The 16,434-nt window shown below is 40.1% G+C and overlaps 1 protein-coding gene across 3 annotated transcripts; it reads right to left on the reverse strand.

Annotated features, from left to right (window-relative positions):
* Positions 1-497: 497 nt before the first annotated feature.
* clspn (claspin) lies at positions 498-15,415 on the reverse strand. 3 transcript variants are annotated; one of them, XM_004548926.3, is made up of 24 exons: positions 15,329-15,415; positions 14,253-14,370; positions 12,871-13,280; positions 11,941-12,084; positions 11,619-11,675; positions 11,467-11,539; positions 10,902-11,004; positions 10,145-10,740; positions 9,468-9,656; positions 9,108-9,271; positions 8,821-9,023; positions 8,648-8,700; positions 8,339-8,532; positions 7,506-8,037; positions 7,351-7,384; positions 7,060-7,156; positions 6,799-6,950; positions 6,121-6,282; positions 5,880-6,001; positions 5,356-5,486; positions 5,015-5,141; positions 4,116-4,195; positions 3,618-3,776; positions 498-1,115 (listed from the first exon to the last, which is right to left on the reverse strand). In XM_004548926.3, the coding sequence occupies exons 2-24, from the start codon at positions 14,290-14,292 to the stop codon at positions 990-992; spliced, it is 3,948 nt and encodes a 1,315-aa protein (XP_004548983.3). In that variant the 5' UTR covers positions 14,293-14,370; positions 15,329-15,415; the 3' UTR covers positions 498-989. The 3 variants fall into 3 exon arrangements, with proteins under 3 accessions (XP_004548983.3, XP_004548982.3, XP_012774017.3); XM_004548925.5 differs by having other exon boundaries at positions 7,060-7,153; positions 15,114-15,370; XM_012918563.4 differs by having other exon boundaries at positions 15,114-15,369.
* Between the last annotated feature and the right edge of the window lie 1,019 nt (positions 15,416-16,434).

Consider the following 16,434-nt stretch of genomic DNA (forward strand, 5'->3'; position numbering starts at 1 on the left):
GACAAGTCCTACTAACAACTTTATGTAGCACAAGACTAAAAAAAAAAAAAAGGCCTCCCAAATTCTGAAATTCGGAGCACATATCTCAGACAGTGTCAATATCCAAGGAGAACTGATTTCCACTACATAGATACATTTAAAAAGCTGGAAACAGCATGCTACAATGAAGCCGATTGGTCCAAAGTTGTTGGCACTGATATTAGCACACTGGAGGGGCTTCTCCAAGAAATTTACCAAGGTTTGGCCCCCGCAGATCAGAATCAGCTCCTCCAATTTTGGAGTCTATCCAAGCTGTTGTAGAGCAAGATGTGGGGTACAATCTGGACAAGTGGGCAGTCTATCATAGGGCCATGCATTGATTTCTGTTTAGATAAATCAAGTAACCTAACATGCACATCTTTGCAATTCCTTTAATCTTCTTAGGACGTTCAAAACATACTGAAAACAAGAATCTGGTCTAACGAGACAAGAAAAGAATCAGATTTATGTCTTAAAATATTTTATTTACACTGTAAAACAAATACATTTAAAACATCACACAAATAAATTCCCTACTTCTTAAAAAGAAAAACCATATGTACATGATAAAACATTTCTAGATAGACCTCAATCATGTGGTCCAAATTAGGTCAAGTCAGATCAGATGAATGTCGCTAGTGGCGTAACGGATTAAATATTTGAACACACGAGCTGAACAAGGGAAGATTAAGTGTGCAAGTCATCGAGTAAAAGAGTAGCAGGATCTTCAGTGGTGTGTTTTGCTGGTGATTTATGCTCAACCACAAAATGGGCACAGGTGGGGAGACGTCTCATAATCCTGAAACCACCCAGAGTTTTGCCACTAGCTTCGTTTTTCTCAGTCTTATTGTGAAGTGAAACACTGAAAGTTAAAGGTCAGTTCTGCCTCCTCACTGCCTCTGTAGCAGCTGGGAGAAAAACTTGGACTCCCAGACAGCTTTTCATCTTCATTCAGTTAGTGCGCTGCATCATCAGTGGTCCAGGAAGTTGAAGATGCTCCTCTGAGACCCTTTGGTCTGTCCTGCAGGTTTGTTCTCTCTGCAGACCCTCTTTGCTGCTGGATTCGCTGCCCCCATCTGCCCCCTCTTCTTCATCGTCTGAGGAACAAACATCAGTTTGTCTTTTTACAAAACTGCCGTACAAAATAAAACAATATACCGGCTAGTGACTGCATGTGCACTGGGACTGACAGTGTAAAAGTCAGCCTTTAATCTACTGTTAGAAATGTGGGCTTTGCCGCCACATAGTGTCCAATATTGAGAATACACCAGATACCATGACTTCACCCAGCACATTCACATGACTCTCATACTTAAGAGAAGCCCCGAGCTCTGTGGAAAACATTTCGTTTCTGCATTTATTTTAGAATAGCGAGACCTCACTAAAGAGACAAGCAGACAGAGTTGGGAAATGACACTTTAAGGAGAGCAGCCTGATTTCTAAGGCCACCTGTGCTTGTTAGGAGATGGGAAAGTTTGCTGTTGTGTGACTATTAAAAGAAGACAAAAGTATCTTTTTAAAAAACTGAAATTTCTAGATTTTTTTTTAAACCATCACACAATAAGAATTATTTGAAATGTGTCCATAATTGTTCCTCTTCTGAAGTTCCCCTAGACTTTCAGGCGCCAACGACTTTAGACCAGTCGCACTTATTGTGAAATCTTTTGAACTCCTTGAGGTAATAACGCATTTGCTGCCTTTCCCGATTTCTTGAATTAAAACAATCTTGCAAAGAAGAGTGGGACAAAATTCCTCCACAGTGATGTGATTCCTGCTGCAATACAATTTCCTGTCCATCCATCTAAACCTTTGGTGGCCTCCCCAAAGCTTCTAAAGGCTGAGTAAACATTCCCCCTGAATTTGACCATATTTTTATTCATGGTGGCTTCAACTGTAACAGACATCTCTGCTTATCAAATGGTCAGAATTTACAGGAAATTGTAGAGATTTTTGTCAAATCAAGGTGGGGTGTCATGCAGATTTTAGATCCTTGACCCAACACAGCTGATATAAATGGCTAAATTAGCTCCTCAACATGTGTTGAAGTTCTCCAGAGGACTGGTAATGAACTAATCATTTGATTCAGTTGTGTTGACCCAGGGTGAGATCTAAACCCTGCAGTTCCCAAACTGAATATAAAGTTTTCTGGACTCTGGAAATTGAAATGCACGATGTCAGTTAAATTTAATACTAATTTTTTTTAAAACCACCTTTGTTATTGTTATAATTAGTTGTATATTACATTAATCAGCCTGTGAGTTAAAGTGGTTTAAAGAGGTTAATCGACTTCTTGATGCATGCTATATCATCCAGGTAAGTAAATCTCCAAAAGTTGATTCTGTTCAACTATTGAGTCAGTTCCTTAATCTTGATAGAGTTAAGATCAAGGAACTGACCTCCCAGCCTATTATTTCCTCAGTGGGCTGGTTTCAGTCATTATGCAAATGTACTGTTTATAAGATTGGGGAAACCTGCAGTCAGCTGAGGCTGAAGAAGTCACTTGGATGAGTGACGAAACGTTTCTCCCACAAAACGCTACGTCCAGATGAACAGAATCAACTTTTGGAGAGGTTAATCGACTGTTTTTCCAGTTTCCACTTAGTACATTTACAACATTTTTCCTCGGGAGTCACTAATGTCTCATGAAAAAGACATCGATTGGAGGTCATGTGACTTTCATGGTTATTAACAAGATTTCACAATGCAAGAAAAAGTGTCTTCTGTGTTTCATTTGTTTTATTTTTAAAGGCAGTTTAAGGGTTGATTTAAGTACTTAATCATTGCAAAGAGCAATTCAAGCCTTATTTTGCATTTTAAGACTGAACCGATTGAAGCCAGAGGGGCCTGCAGGAATGCTGGACTATTGTTTTACAAATTAGCAGTGAGGGTCATTGCATGCTGCTGCTGTGGGCCACTGATCCTTGACGTCAGGCAGAATATTCATCAGTAGGACATATGCTCATTAAATGGTCACACAGGACAGGACTGGTTCCCAGAGTTTCATTGTTTTTGCAGCAACACTTCATAACAGTGCATATAGTGGAGACATGCACTTTTATACTTAATCTGAATAAGTGCTTTACATTTTGCTTTTTTTATCCATTTAAAAATTAGTTCCTTTTGTTAAGTGAGATTTTGAGTTCAGCTCTAGTTCTGCTAATTTACAAGTATAACCTTGGTTCAACCTGAATTTTCAACTATTTAAACAGTTATTTTTATTCATGTACTGACCTCTCCGGTTTTGTTTAAACCTGATTAAAAATCAAACAAAACAAGCAGTTTGAAGGCTTCACCGCAGGCTACAGATTCTCATTTTAACAGTTTTGGGGGAATTTTACAGAAAATTTTATTCATGACTGATCCATGATTATTTAAAAAAAAAAAATTAACTAAAAATAACTACAGCAGTAAAACTGCAGCCATATTAACTTACATAACACAACTGAGCCTATTCAGTGTACATGAAGAGTGGGGCTGAGTGTTTGGGAGTGTAAAATGAAGTACTCTTTGAACATTCTGCTGAACTTCTGTCACGTGTACTCATGAAATGGGTTTTATTAATAGTTGGGGTTTTTTTTAGCATCATAATTCTGACTCACCTGTTTCTGTGGAGCCTCTGATGAGTTAACCTTCTCAGGAGAGAGTGTTTGGAAGAGGAATCCACGGCTGTTTCTGGGGGCCAGAGGATTTCCCTCTGAGATGGAAGCCAGCTTCTGGAGGACGGACTGAGGCTGACTCAGGAGAGAACCTCTCCTCACCTGGGAGAAACACAGATCTTAGACCGGCCTTGTGCAGATTATGGACGAACACATGATGAAGTCTTGCAAACACCCACTGTGTGACAGTTTAAAATATTTGTTTTATTTAGTAAAAAGCAATAACTAAACATCTTTTTGCCATTTAGCCTTTTCTTTATAGGACAGCATGGAGAAGAGAAGAAAGCAGTGACAGAGTGGGGCAGACTCCAACACTGTTCACGCCGTGATTAATGTTGAATTCTTTGTACATTGTTACACAGACAACAAAAAGCAGGTATTATTTAGACTTTTAAAAAAAATTAAAAGAAAGAAAAGTTATTCACAGGGTGTTTGAATTACCTGTAAAGGCTGAGAGGGCCTCTGGAAGGGATTGAGAGCTGCTGCTGTCTTCTTCTCTGGTTGTGGTGCCACAGGCGGCTCTGGTTTAAACAGTTACACAGTTAGCTTAAGTAAAGCACCAGTTTATTTAACAAGAATGACGTGGTTGTGCATGTGTTGCATATGAATTCCTTAAGTGTTTTCATGTTGAATTAAGTACAGAAAAACTTCATACTTTTAAGTGCAAACAGTTCAAACACCCTTTAAATATGATTCATATCTCAATGTAGAACTTTGTTTTGTGACGATACGAAGCAGCCAGTTAAATAAATAAAAGATCTAGCTACTGATTACATTCCTTTTTTTTTTCCTTTTACAGAACGTGAATTTCTGTAGCTGTTTCTGCGAATGGTCAAGTTTTGTTTGCTGGGACACATGTTGGTGTTTTTAGTGCCGTCGTTACTACAGCCATGTAGCACATTATCTGAATCTACCCATCTATCCAACTGTACTCCCAACTTTCAACACTGAGTAGATGAAAATGTATGTTTCTTATATTTTCTATTAACAATTCAGAAACAAACTGAAAAACTACACTAATCTTGGGGGTCATTAAATTATCCTTTTTGAAATAGTTTAAAATACCAACTTTAAAACCTTTCTTGACTTTATGATTTAAACCCTCTGTATTCTTCATAGGTCCTAAAGTCCTCAGATTGGCTTCTTGTTGTTTGGCTTTATTCTACAGTTTGACTGTGTGTCTTAACTACTACCATTAATTAATTCACATATTTTTCTTTTTTAATCTTTTATTTTTCCTGCTATGCAAGACAGTTGTGCCAATAACTGCTGGACAAAAGCTCCTCTGGGTGTTTTTAAGTAGATGGGATTCTACTCATGGGGACTTTTATCAAACTAACCTTTTCTTTGCAGAGTCTTGGCAGTCAGTTTTTTGGCAAGTTTCATGAATTGACTGTCTTCCTCTCCAATCTTCTCATCATCTGGATCCAATTCCAAATCCTCTCCTTTTTTGGCTTTCTGTTCAGACTGTGAGAAGAGTGACAAAAGAATGAACACAAAACAGCAGCAGCCCTCACAGAGGAGGCCAATTCATAAGGCGCACACAGCCCATTTCTAAGAAATCCTTTTAACAGAACTTGGCGAAAACCATCACACTTTTTTTTCTTCAAATGTATATTTTTCCATTAGTGCCACCTCCTTCATGTGTGTGTGCAAAAAAACTGCAAACCATAAAACCCACCTGTTCCCTGAGCCACTGCTCTCTCTCCAGTCTCTCTATCCGTCTTTGGACCTCAGCCTGGTCCACATCATCCTCTTCCTCCCAGTCTTCCTCGCCCTCGGCTCCAGTTCTCTCCATGCTGAAACCATCATCTGGACCAAAAATTACAATTAAAATCTCTCAATGACAAATGTGTACAGTTAGACCCAATAATCAGAAGAAATCATCACTTGTCATATTTAGGATGCTTTGATTAAAATAAGTAATTTAGTTATCTTTTACTTTATCTTTTCTTCTATATTGCGTCCACTGTCTTGTGCTAGATGCTAAAAAAATATTTTGTCCTGACAGTATTAAAGTTGCAATTAACTGAATACAGATAATGCTGCTAAATTCTTATAAAACCTGAAACAAATAGCTAATAATGTTTTTATTCATTTAGATTTGTGCATTTTATTACTGCTGTTACTCCAATTGAGTCCTACCAACACTCATTATCGGTATTTGGTAATCCAGGCATCTAATCGTTCATCCTGTAAACTCACCAATGTTCTTCCATCGGAAGCGACGCGCTCGTCCAGGACCGTCAGAGTGCAAGTCTCCATCAGCCAGGTAGCGCTCCTGATACAGCCTCAGGCGACGCTTGTCATCATCCAAAATCTGCTTCCTGTAAGAACAAGAGATGCATTTTAACAACTTTTACATCGTTTTTGTGCCACAGGTTCATCTCCAGCTTGATGTACTTCACACAAAAGACATTTTATAAATCAATTAGTCTTTGCTCACATGTGGATCTTGTTGACTTGGTTTTGCAGCTCTTCGTCAGAGGGAAGGTCTTCCAGAAGCTCCTCTTCCTCATACTCGCTCCCTCTGTCGCCGTCCTCATCATCGCTGCCTAGATCACTACCAGACAGCTCGGCCTCCGAGTCCACATAGTCGGTCAGTCGCCTGCCAAGGAGATCCAAGAAACCATTCAAGCTGTGTTGCAGGTGTGGATTAGCAGTGAAAATTAAGCATTTCTACAGTTTGCAAATTGATGGTTAGCGGCCAATGACCTAATTCAAATGGCAAAAATAAAATCTAATAGTTTTTAAGTGAGAATCTTTGCATTAACTTAAAAAAAAAAAAAGCACTCTTTTCCATCAGTCAGTGAAGTTTAAACAACTTTCAAAGCCAGAAACAACATCCAACACATTTATCTGTTGGTCTCTAAACTGCATAAAAAAGCCTGCTGCTCAGATCAATTTTGCACAGACATTTAGTTAGGCCACAATGAAAAGTATTATTCAATTCTGTACTTATTTATAAGAAGGGCTGCTTTATTCAACAAAGCATCATGTTTGCTGGATTACATCCAAATACAGACGTATTTTACTGCCACCAAAAATCTTCCCACAGCAGGATTTGGCCACAACACTCTGCCACTTTCCATCGATCACGTTGCATGAAAGCACTTTCACTTACATTTTCTTCTTTTTTTTCGCCCGTGGCGTGAACACACCCTCCAGTTCCTCCTCTTCCACCTCATTGTTTTCCTCTTCGCTGGCATCTGCTTCATCTTCCTCATCATTTTCCTCCTCCTCTCCATCATTACCATCATCATCATCGTTGTCCTCCTTTACACCCACAAGACATTTTTAATACTTTAGTAATTGCATTATATATTTAACCCAAAAAAAAAAATCCAAAGCACTTGAAGTGTTTTTTGTTTGTTTCTTTGTTTACCTGCTCACTCTCAACATCTGATAGGAGCCGGAACTCGCAGTCCTCCTCTTCTTCCTCCTCCTCCTCCTGCTGCTCTCTAGCCTCTAACTTCTTTCTACTTAATAGTGTAAAATCAAAGTGAAAATCTTACATTGCAAGTAAATATTTCAGTTATTATTCCTATAATCCTCTAATCAAAGCAGTTTGGGGGTAATGAGGGAGAGGAGCAGCTTAAAGGATCACGGAAACTAATCAAACTTTAGAGATTATTAACAAAACCAGAAAATGATACTGACGATATTTGTACCGTACCTGTCTTGTGATGGTGAAGCTGTGTGAGTAGAACCTAAATTTGGCAGCAAATGAAAAAGGATTGTGTAAAAACATGAGCTGTAGAGGAAGTGACAAAAAAAATTGCAATGATGCAATGTCATTTATAAAAAAGCAGAAATGCACACCACTCTTACCTGGACTCGAAAATTTGCCTGAACATAGACCCAGCAGCTGATCCATAGTATTTTCAGAGTCTTCATCGTCTTCTCCCTCTTTCCTTTTCTTTGTCTGCTCCCCTTCAGCTTGTGTCGGTGGAAACGCTCCTGAGCACAGCCCAAGCAGCTCATCCTCCTGTGTTGCTCCAACGCCCTCTCCCCCTATGGAGTTGCTCTTCCCTGATCCAAAACCACCTGAACACAACCCCAACAGCTCCCCCATGTGTGCATCCATTGCATTTTCATCCAGGCTGCCCAAGATCAGCTGCCTCTTGTGAGAGGTGGGTGCACCGGGGCGCGGCCCCACATTTAGAAAACCATCTGCGTCAAGTAACTGGGACTGAGCATCATCTTCAAGCGAAAAACGACCCTGAGAGTCACCTGCTAGACCAGGACCAGAAGCAGCTCCATCCAGGGGGCCTGAATCTGCACTGGGAGAAGAAGGTGCGTACAGGTCTTGGGAGTCTTCAACAGGGAGGCAAAGAGAACGCTCGGAGAGCTTGCCTGAACTCTGAAAGAGAATTTTTTAAAAGTAAAATATAAGTACTCATTCTAATGTTGAATGTGTAGTTTGGTTTCTATTTTCTTTTATTCTATTTGTATAAAATGCACTTGCAGATGAGCTCTTGGTTATTTGCAGATACAGTCTTATTCGTGGATTTTCTCTGAGCCTTATTGATTCGTCAATTTTTTTGGACTTAACTACATATGCATGTATGTAACCAAGGGCATGTTTGGCCCAAATTCAAACCCCTCGTGAAATCTGTCTGATGCTGCAATAATTAGAGTGAATGAAAAACATTTCTTCTCACCTTTGAGGCGGAGCCGAGGAAGCTCGGCCTGAAGAGGCACGGTGAAGGGGAGCGGAAAATGGACGAGTTGAGGACACTTCGTCCTGTGCCACGCTGGTTATTCACTGGTTGGTATGATGTAATCATGGACCCTGGGAGCTCAAAGCTGCTGTTGTGGCTGTTGTCCTTCACCAGGGACAGGGAGTCATCCTCTTCTGGAGACGAGCGGGAGAGGAGAGGAAAAGAGTGTACTTTCAATTTCTCTCAATAACAAAACAAAAAAAAGAGGAAATACGGTCAAACTAAATGGAGCTCTTCCACTTTACCCACCCATCTTACTGCCACTGTCATGTCCAGAAGGCCCAGACCTTCTTACACCATCACTAAAAAAAGAAAAACCAAAAATATTTTTAATTTTATCCATTAAACAAACTGCTGCAGGTGACATCTTGCAGCCAAATATAAGAGACTTTAAAAGTGCTTCTACAAAACTGCAAACATACCCGGTGCGCGAGGAAGAGTTTCCAGGGAACAGCATGAGAGTGCCATCTGTGTTAATGAGGTCGGGAGTTGGCGAGGGTCCGATCAGTGCCACTGGAGAAGGGCTCCTCATACTCTGAGCCATGCTGCCTTCTTCCTCTTCATCTTCATTGTCCTTCACATCGTCTTCTTCACCATCACCACCTCCCAATAAGTCATCGACACCCTGAGGAACAGAAGAACAGCTTGATGCAAGTGCAAAGAGGGTAAAAGCAAAAATTTGTGCAGCGTAACAAAATCATCCACGTACTTCTTCCTCCTCTGACTCATCCGTCATGTCTTCCTCCTCCTCTTCATCCTCCCCACAGTCTTCGTTGTCTAGGCGATTCAGCTCGGCCTTGCGCACCCTCTCCTCTTTTCTCCGTTGGGCCATGGCGAGCTGCAGGCGCTGCTTCAGAGTCAGCAGCTTCTCTCCTACACAGAGATGAGCAAGGGAGTCATATCATTTCCAGCTGATCCACGTGTAGTTGTGGTTAATGATTGTAAACGTAAGCCCATCATAACTACTTATATTCAATCAATTATATAATCTAAAGTGAAATGATGACACTCACAGAAATGCTAAACAATTTAAAATTGTATAATTTCTATCTCTTCTACATATCCAGACCTGGTTTAGTGGTCACAGGCTCCTTTGCTCCTTCTTTGACAGTCACAGTGAGAGACTCCGTGTGCAGCTCCTCCTGGCCAGATGGGGTGCTGTCCTTACGGATGATGTCAAGCTGCAAAGTGCGCTCCCCTTGGGGTCGTGTGGGTGCAATAATGTGACGCAGATAACGCTCCTTCAGAGCCTCCACACCTAGTTGAAGAAGAGGAGAGGTAAGAGAGGTTTTCTTTGGCACAGAAGACATCGGGCCTTGCTTTTGATGAGGACAAAAATTTTGTGGTGCACAACACTTCGTTTGATCTCACATCATGTTTCAAAGGATTTAAAACTGCATCTGGGACATGTTATGAGGTCCTGAGAGAAGGACAGTATGTTCTAATTGTTTTCTGCCTTCCCAAACCATAGAGCGCTCAGCCATGTGTTCAGATTTCTGCTGCTCAGAACAATAAACATGATAAAAACAAAGAGGAAGGATGTTGCCAGTGTAGCTAGATGAAATGAAGTAACATCGTGCACATATTTTTCCTGGGAAAAGTTGCCTGCTAGTACTTCTTTCACCCGTGAGATTATGCACATTTTGAAGTCAAATCACCTAATTTATCACAGTGACCATGGCAAAGGATCAAAAGGCTTGATTCTCCATGTCTTCTTGCTGAGATTGGGAAATATTTGTGACTCACCAGGATTAAGCTGTGGAGGGTCGAGCTGTACAAAAGCTCCATCATCTGGACACAATTTTGCAATAGGAGGCGGATCCAGTCCCAACTCCTTTAGTCTGGTCAATTTGTCTTTCTTCGGTTTGGTAGGCTGCTGTACCGAGGGCTCTGTTGTAGCTGAATCAGCACTCAAACACTGAGGAGCTGCAGGATCAACCACAGCCCTAGATACAGTCTCTTTCTGCAGGGTTTCAGAGTCAGATGTTGCTGCAGTTGGATTTTGTGGTAAAGGAGCAGCTGAGGTTTCCTCTCCTGAGTCAGATGCAGGCTTGTCTTCAGCATCAGCTGTGACCGAGTCCTGCAGACTCTCAGAGAGGTAAAGCATTGGGCCTGACTCCTGCTCAGGATCCGAGGTAACCGAAGTTTCTCCGGCCTGGTTGAGGTTCTGCTTTTGCGGGGATGAGGTTGCTGCTGGCTGAAGTAAAGGCTGGATTTGATTGGGCGACATATCCAAAGAAGAGTTACAGTCCTGCTCAGTGGATGGCAGTTTGCTGGGTGGGTTTACAGAAGGTGGAGGAGCTGACGGTGTCTCCAACATCATTTCTGAGTACTTTGCAGATCTAAAAGCAGAAAGAGTTTTATAAATGTAAAGATTTTACTTTGACAGAATCAAAGTACAGTTACTTAAATCTGCACTTGTGTGAAATGAGCAGGTCCAGCGGCCATCCTTACATGACTTGTGTCTGACCTGAAATGTGTTAAATGTCATGTTAGTATTTACTTCAACAATGCCATGACAGGACCCTCTGGCCTTGCTCTCTTCTTAAAGAACTGGTCGATGGTCTTTGGCTCGGGGATGTGGTAGGGCAGGCCAAGAGAAGACTCTAAAAAGGCAGAAGAATGCAGTTTTAGTAGCAGATAAGTCATTAAATTACACCTGTCAACATCTATGCAATAATCTCCACAGAAAATATTTACAATGTTTCACTTGTTATTGATTCTAGTGGCTTGAATAAGTGAAAAATTATCCACCTTTACCAAAGTCAACATCAGATGGTGAAATTCATTCCATTTTCTTTAAATGAAATTAGCAATTAAGGTTTAGAATAAACTAAAACCTTAAAGATGCATCTACTTCAGTTATTTATAATAAAGTCTGCACTGCAGTGTAAATACACAGGAGAAACAGCAAGATGGGCACCATGAGAAGATTTTAAAGTACGGGAAAACCAGAAAAACCAGAAATGTTTGCAAGTATGGAAAGAAAACTAGAATACCATCCTCTATTCAAATTATTACCCACAATAAAACTTTATGGGTTAAATAAACGTGTCTTATCAACTGACCTCTGATCAGCCTCTGAGACTCACTGTGGAGCTGCTTCATCGCCTCTTTGCTGGCACGTGCAGCCTTTCTCTCCTGAAAGAGTCACATAGTGGCAATGACAAACTGCTTACAATTTAAAGTAATTATTTATTTATTTTCTGATTTTGCATACCGCACGCTGGGGCTTCTCTGGCACCTCTTCATCCTCCTCCTCATTGGAGAGGGGATCCTGTAGTAACATAGAAACAAAAGGACACAATGCCCAACATGGTCCAACTATTCTCACCACAACATTAAATCAAAGTGTTACAATAAAATTGAAGGATTTAAATTTATCTCAAGTCACTGACATAAATTCAACAGCTGTTTTAATTTTTCTTAAGGAAATAAGTCAAAGGCCAAACATAAATGATACCAATTCCAAATGTTTATCTTTTATAGTGATGGAAAATGGGTGGAGAGCCCCTCTTTTAAACTACTTGATGTTTTTGCACCTTATGTTTTTTCATCTTTTGCTTGACCGCAGCACGGATCGCATCCAGAGACTCTTCTTCCTCATCATCCAGACCATTGTCAAAAAGTTCTGTGTCACCGAGCGGACATCCACTGTCATTCAGGGTCCCAGGATGAGGCATTTCCTGAGGAAATGGGAGTAAAGCTGATTTTAGTTGCACACACATTACCCAAATTGTATGCTGTTTTTATGGCTTCAACATTTTGCACAACACACAAGATCTAAATTTTAAAACTTTGTTCAGTTTGATCTGCAGTTTAAACCTTATTATAGTGCTCGGGGAACCAAAACACAAATGCTTCCACAACAGTAGTTTGATCATCACACTGATGTGGTAGGAAGTGTTTTTCCCCCCTTTCTTCCTGACAACAAAGTTCTTCCAGAAGCAGATCTGTTTACTTGGCCTAGTAGTTGGACATGCACTGAAAAGCATCATCTGACTGGGACATAAAATAAATAAATACATTTTTTTTAAAATGTCAAAGGTTTCCAATTTTGAGATAAAATAATGTTTGAAAAACTAATTTTGACAACACATTTAACACAATCATTTGAGGATTTGTGAGTGCGCCATCTTTGTCTTTTTTCTGGTCACACTGACTTAAATAAAGTGATCGAAAGGCCACATGATTACATTAAAAAAATCTACTTAAATGGTATATAACTTTTAACATGTAACGTACTTGACATAAAATCTTTCTTCACCTATGTAAGCGTAGTCCACTTTGCTGACAATCATTCACTTTGCGGTTCAAAAACATAATTCTACCTTTTATTGATTTTATTATTTTTAATAATATGTTATAGACCGGGCTGAGACAGTCCACAGGACGGATTATTGCCCATGTGTGTGAGAACCCTTGATGTATCAAACACCAGCCAAAAAGAGTTCAGACACTAAAGAACTCACCTCATCCCTTTCAGAGAACCTCTCCTTCTTCTTCAGCTTTTCCACCGCTTTGCTGCGCTTTTCCTTTTTCTCATGATGTCTCCTGCTCTTCTCTCTTTCCTTCACTTCTTTTGTGGATTTCACTTTCCTCTTCACCACTTTCCCCTCTTCCTCCTCCATTTTTCCACTTTTCTCCTCCTCAGGCTCACTGTCCTCGCTATCAACAGGAGCTCGGCTTATTCTCTTGCACTTCTGTCGTCCCTTTTCCTTCTTAGTCTCCATTTCCTCTCCACTGGAAGCAGATAAGACTAGTGCTTCTGCCATGTGTACGCTGCTATCTGCAGCTGCCGCCTCTTCCTCGCTGTCACTGTCTCTAATGGCATTACGGTGAGGCTTTCTGTGCACCGTGATGTCTTCGTCGTCATCAGAATCTGATAAATAAGACAGCAAAACCAACCAATTTAGAAAATTAGAATAGAGTAGAATGAAAATGGTAGAAAATGGTAGAGTGGTAATCCCAGCTCATATCAATGTGTAATGAAACAAAATACTCGAGTTTGCACTAAACAGTGAGAAAAATAAATTCAAGTAGAATTTTATTCTAATGCATATTTTTGTTTAACCAAAATAAATAAATAAATGAAATAAAAATAAAAAAGGAAGACCAAAACATAAAAGGTATTTTTAAAAATGTACCGGTAATGTCTTTTTGTAATTTAAATAAGAGATTTTCAACATGAAACAGGCCTCTGGGAGTGACTAAACAGATAAGCTGCAAGTTGAGTAGTTTGGAGACAAAGTTAAGAGACAGGTAAAGCAAACTTAATGTGGTTAAAGTGGGAGAGTGGACATATTGGTCACAAAATAAAAAAGGGGGAAATGGAGCTTCAAGGCAGGAGAAAAAGCAGAAGTCAAAAACAACATATGTCCTCAGAGAGTGGTTTGGCTCACAGCCCTGATGAAATTTCTTTGATGGAAGAGAAAAAACATCTTCAGTGAGCACCAAGAGTTCTTATATGCAGGACAATTATATACAGAACACCTTGATATAAACCCTTCTGAAGAAAAACAAATATGAGTCCAGGGAGAGTGAAATACTTCATTATTAAAGTATTTATACTATTTCCTACAGAATTTCCCTTGGACTGATACGTTACTCTTTGCCTTTATTATTTTTCAAATAAATTTGGTCCTTTGGAAACTGGACATCTTTTAGATACTGGTTTGCTTTCATTTATAACCTTTGAATGTATATTTTCTAAAGCACTGCAGCTTTGATTCTTTGGTCAGACTGGCTCATTATGATAACTAGTGTTTCTCTGCCTACTCTGGTGTCACAGGCAGTTGCATAAATGCATACCTCATTTACACAGCCAGAGTGGCTCATTGTTATGCTGCTTTACCTGAACGACCTTCTCTTTTGTTAGAGGTGTCTGTAGCCATCTCCTCTGCTGGTGAGCCCACCCCGCTGTCTGAATCACTCTCTGTTGCAGTCTGGGCCACAACTGGGAGTGCCTCAGCCTGCATACAGTAGCAGACAATACACATGAATTGTTGCTGCATGGGGGGAGTAAAAGGTATTTAGTGGAAAAAAACTTGAGGTTAAGTATCAACTGAAAAACAGTTCATCTAAGGCAAGGGTAGAAGTTCAGTTTAGGCTACTTGATTGAGATCCATGTAGTGTGGGACTGCTTTTGTTAAATCTAGTAACACTAGGAATTCGTTTCAAATGGAGGGCAACCCAAATTGCTGCATAGCTAATTTAAAAAAAAAAGTACCCCAGGATAGCATGTTTCTGCATTTGACAAAAACACAGAGGAGAGGGTGTTTACACAGAGGATGGGTGTCACTTTTGTCACTTTGAGCAGCGAAACGCTTGTTCGTTGACAGGACTGGCGCCTTGAAGTAAACCAAACAATGAGCAGCATGTCTGCCTTTCGACGTTTCTAATTATCACCATTCAGGCAACAGATAAGGCTGTCCGTCACCTAGGTCTTACTTTAACAAAAGGATTTAAAATTAAAATGTCAAATTGACACGCTTTAAAGGCCCAGGCCAGTTATCACTATCCAAAAGAGCTGAGCTAAACCTAACCTAGCCAGGAAGCTAGGTGGCTAACGAAATGTGCAGTTAGCATATTTCTTTCGATCTTGCCAATCTCCACCAAACAAAAACGACCCAATCAAACAGAGCGATATATGCAAGTCTAGAAAGGTTAGGCAGATGTTCAAGATAATCACTGACAAACCAAAGCATTGCCTGACCTGTTGTTGAGAAAGCAAGCTCATCTTTGTCCGCTGGCTAGTTTACGTTCTTTTTTTGCAAAATAAACAGGCTCAGACGGTACCTCGTACTCTCGTGTTAGCCACAGAAAAACGTGGACAAGTCAAAGCGACCAGTGGTGCTTCTGTATTTTAATTGACATTTAGTTAGCGTTTAGCCGGAAAAGTTATCTTCCTCCCGCCTGTTCCATACACACCGAATAGAAATTTTGATGTTTCGCGCGCCGTGACAGCTGGCCCACAGTTTTTCGTCACCGGAACGTCAATCACAGTGTTCTCGATTTCCTATTGGTCTGTTTGGCGCAGCTGTCCCGCCTAATTTGACTACGCTGCAATGCAAAAGCGTTTGCTTAATCCCCGGGACCTCTCCGGCGGGTGGGGGTTGTTGCTGGAGAAGAAACAAAAAGGAAAAAATTCCAAATATCAGAACAACTTTAATACTTATTGTAATGGTAATTAATCATAAAGCACAGTTATTGAAAATGCACCGTTTTGCAACTATTCCATTGTCCCGTTGCAAGGAAAATGGCATTGCATAATGGAGTGATATCTTTATTTAATCATTTATCGCTTATTTGTTCTTTAAAGACCTACTACCCAGACATTTCAAAACCATTAAATTTCTCCACATTTTTGTCCATCTACACAGATTTTTCTGTGCAATTCTACTTACAAACCCACTATTCCCCAATCAAGTGTTAAAGTCGGCGCTTTGTTGATACTAATTAATCCAATCCAAGAGTTGTCTGTTTCTCAAAATTAGTTGCATAACCTTGACTTCTGTTAATTAGTATTTTTTCCAGGTTTTTGCAGCTTAATACATTTGTGTCTTTTGCAAGGTTGAATGAAACATTTGGATTTTTAGCAGTATCCCACAGTTTCATTTGTTAGACCAAACAATAACCCCCGAAACTGACACCCCCACCCAAAGGCTGATACTCCAGGTTAATCAACAAGCGACATTGATTCTTTAATCAGTTTTTTCAGCTCTGCTATATAGTTGAACAGATGATTCGTAATGATCAATCAACAACTGACACTAACACAATGTTCCACTCCAAATGTACTTACCAATAAGCGAATTTATTTCAACATCTTGCACTCTGAACCACTGCACAGAGAGCAAGAACCAAACTGGAGTCCTACTTCTTGAATGCACATACTTGGCCATTAGGTTTTTATTTCCAATTTACAGCATTTAAAAAAAACATTTTATCATTCTAATATTGTTTCAGTTTTATTGACACAAAGTTTTTCAGATGTGACTTCTTAAGACAACTGCGCATGCGTGTCCAGGTGAAAA

Source organism: Maylandia zebra, linkage group LG22, assembly GCF_041146795.1.
Source record: "Maylandia zebra isolate NMK-2024a linkage group LG22, Mzebra_GT3a, whole genome shotgun sequence".
In the NCBI taxonomy this organism is placed as follows: Eukaryota; Metazoa; Chordata; class Actinopteri; order Cichliformes; family Cichlidae; genus Maylandia; species Maylandia zebra.

What these genes read in the sequence shown, in the direction of transcription:
- clspn (XM_012918563.4), bottom strand. Translation starts at nt 15,137, where the DNA reads ATGAGCTTGCTTTCTCAACAACAG. An exon ending in AGGCAAATTTTCGAGTCCAG is followed by an intron (nt 7,385 to 7,505) that starts GTAAGAGTGGTG and finishes TGCCAAATTTAG; the next exon opens with GTTCTACTCACACAGCTTCA. An exon ending in GGCCCTCTCAGCCTTTACAG is followed by an intron (nt 3,777 to 4,115) that starts GTAATTCAAACA and finishes TGTTTCTCCCAG; the next exon opens with GTGAGGAGAGGTTCTCTCCT.